General features: G+C 37.1%; 1 protein-coding gene across 5 annotated transcripts in view; it reads right to left on the minus strand.

Annotated features, from left to right (window-relative positions):
* Window positions 1-19,014, minus strand: part of klar (klarsicht) — a 1,308,544-nt gene that overhangs the window by 52,721 nt on the left and 1,236,809 nt on the right. For all 5 annotated transcript variants that reach the window (XM_069829505.1, XM_069829504.1, XM_069829503.1 and 2 more), the window contains exon 20: window positions 11,986-12,220. In XM_069829505.1, coding sequence (XP_069685606.1) covers window positions 11,986-12,220 — 235 coding nt within the window. The remainder of the gene's footprint in view (window positions 1-11,985; window positions 12,221-19,014) is intronic.

Raw genomic sequence — 19,014 nt, forward strand, 5'->3', positions numbered from 1 at the left:
TCGACTTTAAGATTAATTTTTCTATAGGCCTACTGTTTCAAAGAAACTGAAATAATTTACTGTCATTATTCCAACTGGTATCTTTATAGTGTCAATTTATAATGCTATGTTCTGAATAAAATTCATATTTCACAATTTTTAGTAGGTTATTTTACGACGCTTTATCAACATCTCAGGTTATTTAGCGTCTGAATGAGATGAAGGTGATAATGCCGGTGAAATGAGTCAGGGGTCCAACACCGAAAGTTACCCAGCATTTGCTCATATTGGGTTGAGGGAAAACCCCGGAAAAAACCTCAACCAGGTAACTTGTCCCGACCGGGAATCGAACCCGGTCCACCTGGTTTCGCGGCTAGAGGCTCTAACCGTTACTCCACAGGTGTGGACTATTTCACAATTAATTCTGTCTTTATGGTATCTTGCTATTCACACTTTTTGACACTCAGTACTACTTACTCTACGGTTTCAGCCTCAATTTCAGAAAATCTAATCTTAATTTCGAAAAATGCAAATTCAATATCGGAAACGGTACCAAACTCAGAAAAGAATGAAGTCAATTTAGGAGATGAAAATTTTTCTCATTTTTTTTTTCAGCTATACAATGACACCATTAATATGTATTTTTATTACATAGGCCTACATGTCAAAATAAAATTGATTCTCCGTAGTCTCTCAAGAGCACAGAAATATTGTAGCTACACAGCCATTCAATGAGTAATGTTTATTGACAATATTCGTTCCCATGGCAACACAACAAGACCATCATAATGTATGTTAATTTAGTGCAACTACCTCTAATTTAATACAATATTATACACAATAAAATAAAATAAAAGTAATTTTATAAATTTCAAAGCTTTCTGAAATTGAATTTATCTTTTCCGAAATTGTATGTCCTTTTTCAGAAATTAACTTTACATCTTCCGAACTTTATATTAGTATTTCCGAAATTGAAATTACTTTCTCCGAAATTGAATATAAATGAACAGTTTCAACTAAGATTCAAAAGGTATAGCTCACTTTTTCTTTCATACGTTCATATTACGAACTTCTCTAATAGTTTATCACGATGTGGAAATACATTTCAAGTCTACTAATAGTATATTATGCAACGGCTGTTTTTGTTCGACTATAATAAAATATTTACGAGTTTTTACAAATATCATACCTTGTTACTTTAGTGATAATAAAATGGTCAACATGGGTGTATTTTCAGTTTGTTCTCGACTAGTAACAGATGGCACGAGTTGAGTGTCCTTTCAGCGTGTTCCCGAGCAGTGCAACAGATGGCAGGTGTGTACACCGTATTTACTGATTTTCTGCAGGGTTCAGTATGAAAATTTTAACCTCAAAGCAACACATTAAAGCAGAAGAAATGAAGTCAATTTATTAGAATATTAAAATTAACATGACCAGAATTTATTTTATTTTAAATGCATGTTGTTGATTGTGTAATTTGTGAAATTTATGTGGGAAATGGCTCCCAGTGGAATGTTTCAAGTTGGGTTAATGTTTGAGTGATTCAATCAAATGTAACTTTCAAAACTCGCGTCTATCATTTTGGATCGGTGCTTTCAAGGCTTGCGGGATGTTGCGCGTATGTTAGTTGAAAATCGATAGTTGCAATAACATAATTAATATCAATTCTTTAATGTATGTCATTAAGATACAGTTATGTTACATGTAATGAGTGTATTATAGTAGCCTACGGTTGGGCAAAAAATATGTTAAACTGAGGAGGTGTGGACACGTCTTAACGCGCTGGCTTCAACAGCAAAGCACAGACTCTACACGGTTCTCTACTAGAGAGATTCAGTTCGTGTTTGACCAGATATAAAATCTGTAAGATAGGAAAAATTACGGGGACAGAATTTCCGTAAGTACTTGGACTTTCTTTTTGTTAATTTAATTGTTTTACCATTATTCCATTATAGCTATAATCATTATCTGAATAGATTTTACAATTTAAACACAGTCTAGTATATACAGTCCCGAAGCTTGAGTTGTGAGGATGCTAGGAACAATAGACTGTGCCGATACTATTTCGCATTGTCTGTAACGAGGCGATATTAGCGATCCTAGTGGTTAGCAACTATCTAGGTATGGATGCATATTTACTACACCTGGTAAGGTTTATCTTGTCTCAGTAGCAATAAAACCAAGTCCCTTCAAATGAGGGTGGAGATTATAGGAGGGTTGTAAATTTTCAGGATTCCTTTCAAAACCTTGTTATTGTGCAGGCTACCGGAACTCAATTTCTTGAAAGACAAGCTCAGTGACGGAACTACACAGCACGAAGAGAGATATTTTGTAATTTTATTTTGCGCTACAGAATGTATCAATTGGTTCCTTCCGTCACTGGATGGATGGACGGCATCTCTCCACTACCCCATCGCCATAACAATAGAGACGAAGTAAGACATATCTCCTTTCTCTCTCTTTTCACAGTGAGACAAGATAAATCACACAGACTTTACGTACTGAGCTTCGTGACTGTATATACTAGTAACTAGACTGTGGTTTAAAAAAGACATATAAATGGATAGCACTTCTTTGTATCATTGCAGGATGACTCAGAACCGCTGGAGAACAATAGTTCTGTTTGTAAATTAATAAGGACAAAGCGAACAGCGTAATCGTTCGAGTCAAGTATAATACCATATTATCTGCAAGGACAACTTATTTAAATCACATACATACGTAGTTTAGAGGTAACGGTTCGAGTATCGGTTCGAATCCCAGTTGGGCTTAGGCTATCATCTAACTGGGGCTTACCGAGGTTTCTCCCAACTGTAAGGTTAATGTCAGGTAACTCATGACGAATCCAATATCTCAGCTCGCTATCATCAAACCCCGAATAGGTGCCCACTTAAACGTTCTATGTTTGTCGCTATTTTAGTACTGCTGTCTAAAAACACGATTTACATGGTTCTATCGTAACCGAAAGCAAATTTGCGTACAAATTGCTTCCAAATCTGTAAAAACCTAGCTACTCTTATCTAAGTCCTTTCGAAATGCTCTTTCTATCAAGTAGGGAAGGAAGATGAGAGTGGTGCAGACCAATAAATCAAGACCTTCACCATCCTTCTTACATATCTATGAGCCTAATAAAGCGGGCCCTCACACACGTCAAATATTCAAGTCATCTCTTGCATTCCAGCGTGAGGCGATGCTATGAATATGGCATCACATGGGCCTCCCTCGCATCATATAAGAGTTCGGTGGAGCCGTGCTAGGTCATATCCCACAAAATTCGAGTGCCTTGCCGTCTCTACAACTCTACTACTACCACTTCGGACACAAGCAAAAGCTACTCAATCTATAGAAAAAAAATTAGGGTGGGTTGGGGCAATTTGGATATGAAAATCAGCCTTTATTAACCCTTAACCCGAAAGGCACATTAAAACCACACTTACAGAAAGATCGATCTAGGAGACCGGATATATTTCATTATTGTTCCCATGAGTAATTTATACACATTTAATTCAAGATAATATTTTTTTATCAATAGACATATATTTTACAATAAATAATATATCAGGGTAGATGGGAAAGTAACATACAACAATTATTTTAAGGAATATTACTTTGGTTAGGACGTTCAAAGTTGGCAGATAGTTAGTTTGAATCTTACGCTACAAATAGCAATCAGCGTATTCCGAATCTCACCGGTCCGGTGGCATCAATGACGTCACTTTGCAGCGAAATAAGGAACAAAACTTCTGGAAGGATCGATGCTGTCATGGCGACTGTACAAGTTGTTTTCTGTGCTACGCTAGCAAAATTTTGCGAAATTTTCGTACTCCCATCTCGTTCAAAGAAAAGATAGCATAAACAATTTATTTCTTGAACCGGTAGTAATAACTGGTCCGTTGACATGTTCGCTCATAAGCCATTAACATATTGTTTTTATGTTGTGCTCATTACAAACAATACAGCAGAACTAAAACAGAACACACCGCCATGACACAACAGTGCACGATGTTATTCGTCTGCTAATTCCCGCCCTATACAAGAACCAATCAGATTCACTGATGGCGGCTGATGGAGACTGCCACCACCTCTGCAAGTTGATGGCACCAGTGCGACACCGGTGGAGCGTCAATGACGTCATCGGTGGAATTCGGAACACCGTGATGCCATCGGATTGCTCACCGGTGAGATTCGGAATACGCTCAATGATTCGATCGGATGTCACCCTGGTGGAACGAGCTGTAACTACTGAGTAAAAATGGCGCGTTTTCTATTATCGTTCACTTGTGAAGGGCAGCAAGGTGTAGTCCGGTTTTTTGCGAAAAACGAAAAATTCGAGTCAAATCCACAGGGAAATAATTGAGGTATATGGCGTTTGATTGTATGGACCATAGCAACATCTCCAGGTGGTACAGGTTCTTCGAAGAACATTCCGGCTGCAACACCATCCAATGTCAGAGGCATCATTACGGCCTCCTACCCTCCCCCGCTCTAAGTTCACACCGCTAAGATGACCAAGCAGCACAGGATCCATTCCAACGGCCCTTCCAAGGTGTTGAAGCGCCCTTGGAAGTGCTCTTAAGCAATGAATCCTGGCAGAGATATTACGGAAGGCTGGGAACTGAAGAACGGTTGAGGAGAGGACGCCCCCTCCAGTAAGCGGATGAAGACATGCGTCTTGACCTGAATATGGCTATTGAATGAGATGAGAAAGATGAATGATGTGATATTAAAATCTAAATTCTTTTTCTACATGGGAGGCAATGAATATTCCAACCCGGAATTTGCCTAAATAACTGTGGAAAATCACGAAAAAACCGTAGTCAGGTTAGTCGGTCCGGGAATCGAACCACGGACCTCCCGAATTCGAGTCCCATACGATACCCATGAGCCAACTAGCTGGGTAAGGTACTTCTTTAATTTGCCCCTAAATAATCTTATGTTTTGAGTTTGATTTTTTATATCCATAGGGAGGGTATTAAAAATGTTTACTGCCATATAACGCACTCCTGTTTGATAACACGATAGACTTGCCGATGGAATATGAAAGTCGTTTTTGACGAGTATTTATGCTATGAAATGTTGAATTAGTTACAAAGTTTTCACGATTGCATACGAGGAAGTTTGTTAATGACTATTACACTTTTACTACATCATACTACTTTTGACCAATAAAACGGTACGAAAGGACATCTTTCAATCAATCATGGCTGCTTATCGCAGAATTTTATCGCTTCCCTAGCATTTGTTTAATTTTATCGCTTCCCTAGCATTTTTTCTTTTTATCACTAACCTAGCATTTGTTTCTTTGTTTGCCAAGATTTCAAACTGCAAATTCTTTACAGTACAATAAAACATGCTTTGCGAACGTCATTCGTTTCCCGCATAGACAGTCGACTGAAAATGGCGGCTCAGTTCAAACATTTTGGTGAAGGTAACATTAGTGAAATAGAATTTTAGTAAGTCAATTAGGCATTGTCTGAAAGCTCAAGTCCATACTACACACTAGTGACTAGCAACTAGGTGACTTGTATACTACACACTAGGGAGCTTCGGACATGTATGCTTGAAACATGGCCTTCTTCACAGACTATTTTTCTAAAAACCATGACATCACGGTGCAGCACTGAATTAAGAAGGCAGTGTCCTAATGCAGTTTCATTACGAGTTATGTGGAAAAGATGAGGGCTTAATATATTACAACAATGTTTAAAACATTGTACAGAAGGTACTAACAATGCCAGTGTTCAAAGTTAACGTGTTATTCTACATTATATTTACCTTATTTCACTTCCAAAGCATTTTCAAATTTCATAACCTCAATTTCTGATGAGGCATCCATGTTTGTTTAGTGAACAAGTCAACAATCGAGCAAGAATTTTCGTTTACTAGCTACTACGGACTTGATTGCTATGTACTATGTAGCTTTGGATCATAACTTCTGACGTCACATCCGGCTATTTAGTCAACAATCTACTTCACTTCAGCTGAAAATGTAGCTTAGATACACGACCTTAATATCTATTTTATTGTAATAGAGTACTTTATTTCTTCTAATCTTTATATACTTTCTCCTGTTTTTATCACCTCACTACCATTTGTTTCGTTTGCCTACATTTCAAACTGCAAATTCTTTACGGTACTATAAAACATACTCTGGGATCGTCATTTTTCACAGCATAGATGGCGAAGCTAACATTTGGTGAAGCTAACATTAGTGAAATAGAATTTCAGTAAGTCAATTAATATTTTTTTGTATTAGAGTACTTTATTTATTCTAATTATTATATACTTTCTACTAATAGTGTAATAGTCAATTAAATGCCACTGGAGTTCTGATTTTCTCTAGATAAATCAAAACCTCTAGTGAGATTACTGTTGAAAAAATATACTGACAAGCCATGGCATTATTTATAGTTTTTTTTAATAGTCCTACAAGATTCCTTAGATTTGGCACCTACTATTATTCTAATTACTATTTTCTGTAGATCATTTGAGGTCACAAATTTATTTTTAAACCCAAATAGAATGCGCCGTGAGTCACATTATTACCTAACCATAAATGAAGCGGAGGTCAGCGAACTGCCCAACTATTTCAGTATCACGATGGAAGGAAGAATCATGAGGGGTCCTGGCCAGCGTTACAGGGGAGTCAATTCCCACACATCTTCATATGTGGAACAAAAGTGTGAATGACCACAGAGATAAAAATGCTGATGATGGTGCTCATCTGGGAGAACAGATGCGTCGTAAACAACGCACGAATCCGCCTCACGACTCCCGCTCCGTGATTCTCAATTATTTCCTCTCAAGAGGCTTTTATCTTGTCAAAGCCATATTTCAATCTGACAAGACCGTGGTGACGGACGCACAAAGACTCTCCTCTATTGATGATAGCAGCACAATGGCTTCGGCTCTTCTTCATGAGATGCTGAGTCCAATTTGTCCCAAAATCACCAATTCGCCCGCATTGTGGAGCGCCTGTTTGTCGTTTTCGTGTGATCCGCGTTCGTTGCGGCAGAAACTGGACGGAGTTCAACAATCTATTAATCCTGGATCCACCTGGGTCAAGTATAACCGAAACTAATGGTGTCACTGTCATCATTAACACAACAATACGGCTTAACACATCCCGTCCCTAGTAGAACTGAGGTCTCTAAGTCGTAGGCCTACTTAAGCTTTATAACTGAGCAAGGAACAGCTCAAAAACTATAACTTATCTTTCACATTCATGAAGTAGTAGCAATAGCCTAGTATAATACTAGTACTATTAGTAGTAGTAGTAGTAGTAGTAGTAGTAGTAGTAGTAGTAGTAGTAGTAATAATAATAATCTATACTAATAATAAATCTGTAGCCGAAATTTTTCTGGTAATTTTAGATTTTCCAAAAATAATTGGTCCTAACATATATAATTAACCGCCCTGAAACCGAAAATAGCTTTTTTGAAATTTTTGTTTGTCTGTCTGTCTGTATGTTTGTTACCTTTTCACGTGATAATGGCTGAACCGATTTATATGAAAATTGGAATATAAATTAAGTTCGTCGTAACTTATAATTTAGGCTATATGGCATTCAAAATATTTTATTTAAAAGGGGGGTTATAAGGGGGTTTGAATTAAATAAATCGCAATATCTCCCTTATTATTCATTTTCATGAAAAATATTACATAACAAAAGTTTCTTTAAAAATAATTTCCCATAAGTTTTATTCCATGCAAAACTTTTATAGAACTGATATTTAATGAGATAAATCAAAATTACAATAACAACGCCATCTAAGGCGGTGTAATGAAATAAAAAACAAATGACTTCGTCTATTAGGGGCCTTGGACAAGAACAATCGAAAGCTATGAAACATACCCCACAGAGAATGTTTCTGTGTTTGTATGAAGTAATATCGGAAGCTAAATTAACCGATTTGTATAATTAATTATTAATTCACCATTTGAAAGTGTAGTTACTCTAGATGGACATAATGCCATAATGGTATTATAGTAACATCTGAGTGAATCGAGGACAGGTAAGATTAAAATAGCTTCTTATGCACAGAAAAGTTGATAGGCGTTCGTTTCCTGTATTTCCTAAAATAATTTTTATGACCAAATGAGTGGTCTCTACATCAAAATGATCGCATTTTAATTTTTTAAATACAATTTAAATTAAGTAACATAATAAACGATTTATCCTTCTATCAAATACGAATGTTCCCTGGATCAAATGTCCTATTTTAATTATGTAATTACTTTATATTTATTTCTAACGGGTGCAGCGGAGCGCACGGGTACGGCTAGTAATACTACTACTACTACTACTACTACTACTACTACTACTACTACTACTGATAATAATAATAATAATAATAATAATAATAATAATCTATGGTGCTATATAGCCCGTGAAGGGCCTAGACCGACCAGCCGGCTGCTGGCCTCACGCCCACATGCCGAAGCAGAGGTGTACGATCATCCAACCAGAATGTAAGTATCGTGTGGTTAGCACGATGATCCCCTCAGCCGTTTATAGCTGGTATTCGCACTGGATTTCGCTACCTATCGTAGCTCCCCAAGTGCATCACGATGCTGGGTGAGCACCGGTCCCATGCACTGGCCGAAATTTCATGAGAAAATTTCTTCCCCCATGAGGACTCGAACCAGCGCGCATTCCGTAACGCGAGTCGTAGGCAGGATGCCTTAGACCACGACGCCACGGCGCAGGACAGTAGTAGTAGTAGTAGCAGTAGTAGTAGTAGTAGTAGTAGTAGTAGTAGTAGTAGTAGTAGTACAGCAAAATGTCGTTATAACGAACACGAATATAACGAAATATACAACATTACAAAGTTATTTTCTAGCCTCTGTCTTTTTACCCATATACAGGATGTTAAAAAAAGTATCCAATATTTTAGGAGGTGCTAGTATGCATCAAAACAAGAAAGAAATGTCTAATAAACATGGGTCCTACAACACATACTTTCTGAGATCTGAACACTTGTTCATAGGAGGTGCTCAATGTGACGTTCAGTATTTTAGGAGGTGCTAGTGTGCATCAAAACAAGAAAGAAATGTCTAATAAACATGGGTCCTACAACACATACTTTCTGAGATCTGAACACTTGTTCATAGGAGGTGCTCAATGTGACGTCCATTCATGGCAATATATTTATCTGCTCTTCGGCGTAAGAAATCACGCACTTTTGAAACTGACCTGGTTGTTCTTGATAACCAAAAGTCTAAGGGATTTAGATTTGAGGAACGAGCAGGCCAAGGTGTGGGGCCACCCCAATTAATCCAGCGGTCCTGAAATGTCAGAGTCAGGTGTTCACGCTCACTGCCGAAAAAATATGCTGGTGCGCCTTCATGCATGAACCACATCTGTAGTCTTTGCTGACATGGCACATGCTCCAGCAAGGTAGGCAATACGTTAATTAGAAAATCCTGATAACGGGCCCCAGTTAATCTCTGTGGTAGCACGTATGGCCCTATTAATCTATCACCAATAACCCCTGCTCATAAGTTCATTGAGAATCGGTGCTGATGCCTTGTTTCTTCAACTGCATGGGAATTTTCATCAGCCCACACATACTGATTACCAGGCTTCGAGACTTCGGACCCAATAGAACAGTTCAGTGGGAAATCCGCATAACGGCGTACTGAGTATAGTTGTGAAGCGTACAGTGGATGGGGGTACTGTAGAATGAATGACAACAAATACGCAAAGGAAAACGTTCTGGATTTAAAGGTTCTGATGAATAATTTGGTTTTCATACAAACCGTGTCTGAAAGTATTACACGGTTAGAGAAGTCAGAGCAAGAGATGCCGGAAGCCCTCAAATTAATTTAGAAAATGATGCAGAGAATTAATGAAACATCAAGTACACCGGTTACTGAACGTGTAAAATGGAAGTGGAAATCAATTTTATGTAATAATAACGGATATGAAACATTGTGTAACACAAACAGCAAATTAATGGACATAGAGTCACCCGAGAATAAAGGACTGTCTCTTAGAGACTGCAATGATGTTCGGTTTTTTCGTTTTGCTCCTATCACGTCATGCGACGTAGAGCGCAGCTTTCTACAGTACAAACTTTGGCAGATAACCGAAAAAGATTTACGTTTGAGACACTGAGAATGTATCTTGTAGTAGGTACATTGCAATTCGGTACTGTAACTGCACTTCCTAAAGACAACCAATAGGATAAATGAAAAAAATAAAATTGCTACATGCTTATTTCCACCATTAACACTGTGTATAATTAAAGACAAATGCTTATAAAAGACAGGAGATTAAATGCTTTTCACATTCTTTCGACATTAGCATTGTGTAATGTATATTTACTTTCAGAATGTACATATTGTGTGTTTCCCCATTCTACCGTACTCTATTCTAAACAGCAACGTTTTTACCTCAACACATCTCCATCTACCTGCAGAGAGCCAACAACCTATAGTGCATGCACAGTAAACTTATTGTATCGGGTCCAAAGTCTCGAAGCCTGCTGATTACGAAAATTCACAACACCATCTCTGCTGAACCCTGCTCATTCCGCAACCAAACTTTTCTTTTCAGTATCCTTACGACGTATCAGTATTTCATGCCAGGGGTGTCAGCTACGGTATGATTACCTGGTAGTCTGCTGTATTCTAGGGCAGAAAAATGCATTGCCATAAATGGACAAGTGTTCAGATCTCAGAAAGTATGTGTTGTAGAACCCATGTTTATTCGACATTTTTTTCTTGTTTTAATGCATACAATCACCTCCTAAAATATTGGATACTTTTTTTAACACCCTGTATGTGCAGAAATTTATTCCGAACAAATGTAATTTTTCGTTCTACAATAGTAATATGCGTTACAAGAGCGGTATGTTGAAGTTTTCATGTTCGAGGAAAACATACCGCTCGTGTATTGTACATTATTTCGTGCTAAGACTGTTTATTACATACCTGAAAGAGGAATTTCTAATTAGTTGCAATGAAATCTCCATCTTCCTTTCTGTTCAATGACGGAAAATTTGCAAAACAAAAATATCTATCTTCAACATTGTTGCTTTAAATGTTTTCTGTGTTTACTATACTCCAGCAGGCCGTGATATACGTCTGTCTTTTTTTCCCCCAGTCTATAAATGCGAACTTAAAACAAACGGTAAGGTTATGTAACCATTTACTTTTCATTTTAATATTTTACCAATATTATTTATATAACATATTGCAGTAATAACATCGGTAAGTTCGTTGATTTTTTCACAGCTTTCTTAATGTTACTTGCATCACGAATGCAGTAACTTTAGTGGAGTTGTACAGTTTACTTAATTTTTGCAAATATTTAAAAACAATAATTAACAGTGCAATTTAGGTGAAATTGCAGTGGTAAGTTTCCAATTTATAATTATTACTATATTGAACGTGTCTAAAAATAATATGTTAAAAGCCTAAAGCAGTAAAATCAATATGTCACTTAAGCGGTAAGAAGAGGGAAATTGTTATGTGTGTTAGGTTGGGAATACTGAATGTGGAATTTAAACTTTCCGCGGATTGGTTTTGTGTGGAAACCAAGCAAATACGCACGATCTCGCACAAAGGAATTTTAAAATATTACATTTGATAGAAGACATTAAGATACATGGATCAGATACGGAGACTAAGACAAAACTGGAAAATACAAAATATTGGAGAATGCTAGGTTTGCAGTGAAAGACCTGCCCTCAAAAAACTATGAATGAATGAATTAATAATTTAGATGCAAATTGGATGGGAAAACCTGTCCCCAAGTATTCACACAGCAAGTAAGTGTAATTCATTAGCGCTAGAAAAATTTTGTAATAAATCTGCATCACAAGAGGAGAATTTTGGAGTCTCGAAATATAATTGCAGAAAATCTTGTTGAAGAGCATTAAACATTAGATTAGACACCACACTGGCTCCAGAGAGGAGTAAAGGTCAGCTCATTCCTTATTTATTACGAGGATGCGAACAAGCGAGCTTTTAGGTAAAAATCGGCAGCACATGTCTTACCTTGTAGAGGAGGATGTCATCACTGTCGCTGTCTTGCTTCTCTGAAAGCACCTTGGCGACGTCTCTGACTGACGTGGCGACATCGGGAGACACGGCACCACCTTGCAACGCGGAGTCCAGCATCCTCAAGGTGTTCTGATCAGATCTTAGTGCGTCCTGGAGCTCCAAGAGATGGCTCTCAAACTGCTGCCAAGCCTGAGACACTCTCTGCAGGTTGCCCAACTGCAGAGATACGCTGCAATTGAAACAAACAGCGCATGCTGTTATACGGGAGCCAATTAGCCTACATTACCTTCAATAATACCCAAGTCGCAAGGTACGTATCCGAACGTTGAAATTTAAGATCCCTTTATTATTTTGTTAAGTTTATTTATAAATGTTTTAAACTCTGAAAAGAACTGTTTTCAGAACATGGGAGGAGTGATAGTAGAAAGAATAAAGTGCATAAGATTTGCTGATGATATGTCTTCGTTAGCAGAAGAGACGATACTACATCTGATACAAGGCATCACTTATGAGGCAACTAAACCAGAAGATAAATGGGGTAGGGTGGCCAGTTACTTTCCCCCTCCATTGCATACATCGCCGACTAGCTACATATTGCACTAGTCAGACTTCAGATGTATACAAAGAATTGTTCTTCCTCGACACATATCGTCAAGTGAGATGTACTGCCTGATAATAGATGTACATATCAGACAGAACCTCAATCAGAGGTACATTATTATTATTATTATTATTATTATTATTATTATTATTGATAATATTAAAATGGATTTGAGGGAAGCGGATATGATGCTAGAGACTGAATCTTATTCAGGAAAGGGACCGATGGCGGACTTATGTGAGGGCGGCAATGAACCTCCGGGTTGTCGAGAAGCCATTTGTAAGTATTATTATTATTATTATTATTATTATTATTATTATTATTATTATTATTATTGTTTAATCAACTGTCCGAAGACAGATCTGAACCTCACAAGTGATTACAACATGACACCAATTATGAGACAAACCAGGCCATGAGATAAATGGGGTAGGGTGGACAGTTCCTTTCCCTCTCCATTGCATACATCGCCGATTAGCTACATATTCCACTAGTCAGACTTCAGATGCATACAACAATTGTTCTTCCTCTGACACATATCATTAAGTGTGATGAACTGCCTGATAATAGACGTACATATCACCCAGAACCTCAATTAGATATATTATTATTATCATTTACTTACTTACAAATGGCTTTTAAGGAACCCGAAGGTTCGTTGCCGCCCTCACATAAGCCCGCCAGCGGTCCCTATCCTGCGCAAGATTAATCCAGTCTCTATCATCATACCCCACCTCCCCCAAATCCATTTTAATATTATCCTCCCATCTACGTCTCGGCCTCCCTAAAGGTCTTTTTCCCTCCGGTCTCCCAACTAACACTCTATATGCATTTCTGGATTCGCCCATACGTGCTACATGCCCTGCCCATCTCAAACGTCTGGATTTTAAGTTCCTAATTATGTCAGGTGAAGAATACAATGCGTGCAGTTCTGTGCTGTGTAACTTTCTCCATTCTCCTGTAACTTCATCCCGCTTAGCCCCAAATATTTTCCTAAGCACCTTATTCTCAAACACCCTTAACCTATGTTCCTCACTCAGAGTGAGAGTCCAAGTTTCACAACCGTACAGAACAACCGGTAATATAACTGTTTTATAAATTGTAACTTTCAGATTTTTGGACAGCAGATTGGATGATAAGAGCTTCTCAACCGAATAATAACACGCACTTCCCATATTTATTCTGCGTTTAATTTCCTCCCGAGTGTCATTTATATTTGTTACTGTTGCTCAAAGATATTTGAATTTTTCCACCTCTTCGAAGCATAAATCTCCAATTTTTATATTTCCATTTCGTAAAATATTCTGGTCACGTGACATAATCATATACTTTGTCTTTTCGGGATTTACTTCCAAACCGATCGCTTTACTTGCTTCAAGTAAAATTTCCGTGTTTTCCCTAATCGTTTGTGTATTTTCTCCTAACATATTCACGTCATCTGCGTAGACAAGAAGCTGATGTATTATTATTATTGATAATATTAAAATGGATTTGAGGGAAGCGGATATGATGCTAGGGACTGAATCTTATTCAGGAATCGGACCGATGGCGGACTTATGTGAGGGCGGCAATGAACCTCCGGGTTGTCTGAAAGCCATTTGTAAGTATTATTATTATTATTATTATTATTATTGTTTAATAAACTGTCCGAAGACAGATCTGAACCTCACAAGTGATTACAACATGACACCATTTATGAGGCAACTAGACCATGAGATAAATGGGGTAGGGTGGCCAGTTACTTTCTCTCTCCATAGCATACATCGCCGATTAGCTACATATTGCACTAATCAGACATACATCGCCGATTAGCTACATATTGCACTAATCAGACTTCAAATGCATACAAACAATTGTTCTTCCTCTGACACACATCATCAAGTGAGATGTACTGCCTGATAATAGACGTATATGTCAGCCAGAACCTTAATCAGATATGAGCCGTTCACAGCAAAAGTGGTGTAAGTCAAAATTGGGTAATGAGTTTTAAAGTAAAATTTCTACAAAATACAGCGCAAAGTAGCAATTAATATGGCCTTCTTGGTATCCACTGACTACTAATAGTTTAAATAAACTGAATATTAATTGCTACTTTGCGCTGTATTTTACAGAATGTTTACTTTAACCTTCAATACCCATTTTTGACTTACACCACTTTTGATCTGAACGGCTCATATATTATTATTATTATTATTATTATTATTATTATTATTATTATTATTATCATTCATTCTCATCATTTGTTGTTTTGTTTCGTTTTGCACCTGTGCTAAACTGTAATTGGCCTTGTGCTGTTGTTTCGCACATTAATATTCTAAATAAATAAATAAAATAAAATAAATAAATTATTATTTCAGGGAGGTGAGATATGATAGAGATTGGATTAATCTTGCTCAGGATAGGGACCAATGACTGGCTTATGTGAGGGCGGAAATTAACCTCCAGGTTCCTTAAAAGCCAGTAAGTAAGTATTATTATTATTATTATTATTATTATTATTATTATTATTATTATTATTATTATTATTTGAGGGAGGTGAGATATGATAGAGATTGGATTAATCTTGCTCAGGATAGGGACCAATGACTGGCTTATGTGAGGGCGGAAATTAACCTCCAGGTTCCTTAAAAGCCAGTAAGTAAGTAAGTATTATTATTATTATTATTATTATTATTATTATTATTATTATTAAGAGAAGTGCGCTCAATGTAACATTCAATTCTGTTTGTCTAACATTTTGTTAATGAAATCTGGGACCACGGAAGGAAAGTAAAGAACGCAATAAGTGATTTCGTAATGTTTACAAAATTAATGAAAATGCTTAACGCTGTGTGATATTTTAAGTATTTGCTCTCAGACGTAAAATTTGTTCTTCCGATCTCCAAGTCGGGAAAGCAATTAGCAGTGAGACCCATGTCGAACGCGCACACAGGGGGCCGAGCAAACAGGTACCTAGCATTTCCGAGGCGTGATGCGACAATACTTGGACCATTCTAATCACACACGGTGTAATTAAGTCATTGGGGCAGCTGAAAACTCTCTCCCAGGGTAGATTTACCGACCCCAAGCTAAATAAACCACTTCGCTCCCCTGGATCGAGGAAGATATTGAGATCCGCAGTAATAAAAACACTTCCACTGCCAGCAATCACAAGCCAGGCTGCCAATAAAGACCTTCATTTGTGCTCTTCACTATGGACCTCGAGGGTGCGAATTAGGCGCTCACAAGAAATGAACCTAACAATGGCCACGTGACATAACGTCCGCACAACTTTTATTGAAGTATATTAATTTTCTCCGAAATGAGTTTAACTTCATGAGATTTAGTACTGCCTACACTGAGCTTCCTCCAACGCGGTATAAGATACTTATTTTTAATTGATGAACTAGTGGACTTACTCGTGTTAAATATGAAATATTTGTCCGGCTTACAGCTGTTTCAGTGCTTCACGCACCATCATCAGAGCCTACTACATCGCGGCGTCATCTCGAACTTCTCTGCCTGTTAGGAGGGTGTGTTTTATTGTTGGAAGGTGTTGAAGTGTGGTGTCAAATAGTGTGTTTGTACTGAAATTGATCTGTGTGTTGAGGATTTGATCGGGGTGTGTTTTAGTGTGTTTGTATATTTCATATTGTTCCAGTGTGTTGAGTTTTTGGTTCTTGGGTTGTGTGTGTAGGATTTCCATGTCCGTATTTATGTTATTGTATGTATGGTTAGTATTGGTTATGTGATCGGCGTATGTAGATGTATTGTGTCCTTTGGTTATAGCTTTAATGTGTTCTTTGTAGCGTGTTTGGAATGATCTGCCTGTCTGTCCTATGTAGAACTTGTCGCAACTATTACATTTGAGTTTGTATACGCCTGTGTGGTCGTATTTATTTGTTTGTGTTTTTTGTGTGTTGAGATGCCTTTGTAGTGTGTTTTCTGTTCTGTATGTTATGTTGTATTTCTGTTTTCTGAATGAAGATGCGATCTTATGTGTGCTTTTATTTTCATATGTTAGTGTGATGTATTTCTTGTGTTCTTGTGTTTGTGTTGTGTTTTGTGTATTTTTGTGTTTGTTAAGTTTTTGTTTTGTCTTCCTTATATTTCATATTTAACACGAGTAAGTCCACTAGTTCAACAATTAATTACATTCAAGTGTTAAAAGTGGTGTACGCAAGATTCAAAATGGAGTACTTATTTTTATTTTTTCACCTTGTCATCACCAGAGAACTGTTCCTGAGCTCATGCCGAAACCTCCCCTCAAATTCAGCACACAGACATATACAGGGGCATCATTTTATTTTTACTTTAATTTTTATTGTACCTGAGTTTTTTAATGTACTTCACTCCCACCCCTTCTACTAATGAAGTTCAACCGTCCTCCACACAGATCCAAGATCGCATATAGTCATAGTAGCCTTACGGTCATAGTAAACAGTACGTTCCAAAAATATGTTCGCGTTTTACAGTGACGAAAGAGCTTTCAATATTGCATCATTTTCCATTTGCCTACGTCGCATCCCGGTTTCCCCCACCTGCTTCTATTCGCCTCTCTGTAAATGCTAATGGAACATTAATTTCTGTTAGGAATTGGACGCCTACGTAACATTATACCCATACAATTGTTTAAAATAACTTAAATAAAAGGGCCTCGTTAAGTAATTAACTGTCAACGTGATTTCCTCCTTTTCTACGATCCTACGACATAACCACTTGGACGGACAGTAGATAGTATGTCTGAGTAATTTTATCTTTTCGGATCGGGCAGAAGTGAAGATTGAATTTACAGTACGTAAGGTACTCTTTTATAGAGTAGGTACAGAATTATTTCAACATGAGTTACTAGTACGAAGAACGAAACTGGTAATTGGGATTAGGTACAATAGTCTATAGTGCGATAATATGCACATTAGAACTGAAGCCTATATCGAAATGAACGGCCACCATTTTAAAAAATGTGTTTAAATATTCATATTATGATTATTTTTCAATTTAACTTCATTCTCTATACTGTACGCTAATGTGTTGTAGACAGTATAATATACACTGCATAATGAATACGTCCGAATGGATAGCTCAGTTCGTGAGTAAAAACACTCATTGTTAATACTGTACTGTATTTTGATTAAACAAAAACCTGATGAAACTGATCAAACTCTAAAGAGCAATATTTCCTAGTTTACGTAAATGTATGAACTACTTTTCTTCCCTCCTATAACTAGTAAAGTGATTTGTTTGTATATTACGCCAGTATCATCGAACTCCAGTCGTGGAAGGGGGTAGCAAACGGCGTTGATCCAGAGGTATAGGCAAGTTAATATTAAAAATGTTAGTAAAAATAAAATGATGTCCCTGTACATGGCAGAGTTTAAGCCACAATCGCATTTATAGCGTTTTTCTACTGGACTTCCTAAAAATGCAACAAACCTTCAATGTAAAAATGCGACAACCACATTGGACTTCAGAAACGAAGATGGTAATGGAGAAAATGAAATCAGAGATGTGTATGAACTAATCAGTTCTGGAGAATCTGAATTTAAAGGAAGTGTTAAGGGCATGGGCAATGTTCGAAAAGGTATTGAGCAATAGATGTTCAGGAATTGATTTCAAAGAGCTGGTGCAATTCATATAAGTTAAGTGAACAATTTTTTCTAATTGATTTATATAATTCCATCGCATACTGTAAATTGTGAGCGACGATTTAGTTGCATGAATCTTGTAAAATCTGGAATTCGAAACCGTATTTCAGTAAAAAGAGTTAGCACTCTCCTAACAATAAATCTTGAAGGGCCTACTAGTACAGAATTTCAATGTTTAGAGTGCCCATAAAATAACGTAGGCCTATTTTAATGTGATGAAAATTCAGCAGTAATTGAATCTAAACATACCTACGTCTAATGATAAGTATGTCTAGAGTGTGGGAAGATGAAATGAAAGTAATAAAACTCCAAGAAACAAATTACATAATTTTTGTTCCTACATGCCTCATCAATTTTATATTTCTGTACCATTATTTATAATATCGCACAAGCTTTACGCAATTTGCACAAATATAATTTTTCATTTGTTCATTTTGCAACAATGATTTATTTTCTAGCTTAAACCCTAATACAAGGCCCAACAGTTGGTTCTGACGAATTTCAGCATGCTGTTATAAAGTGACTATACGGTTTACAAATATACAAATAACACAATATATAGCTTTAAAAACGCAATTTAGTGGCATACTTTTTTTTTTGAAAATGTCACATTTAAAGTCTGAAAGTTAGAACTGATAAAACAGTTATATTACCGGTTGTTCTGTATGGTTGTGAAACTTGACTTTCACTTAGGGAGAGGAACAGAGGTTAAAGGTGTTCGAGAATAAGGTGATTAGGAAAATATTTCGGGCTAAGAGAGAAGACGTTACGGGAGAATGGAAAAAGTACACAACACAG

The sequence above is a fragment of the Periplaneta americana genome, chromosome 6 (genome assembly GCF_040183065.1).
Source record: "Periplaneta americana isolate PAMFEO1 chromosome 6, P.americana_PAMFEO1_priV1, whole genome shotgun sequence".
Classification (NCBI taxonomy): domain Eukaryota; kingdom Metazoa; phylum Arthropoda; class Insecta; order Blattodea; family Blattidae; genus Periplaneta; species Periplaneta americana.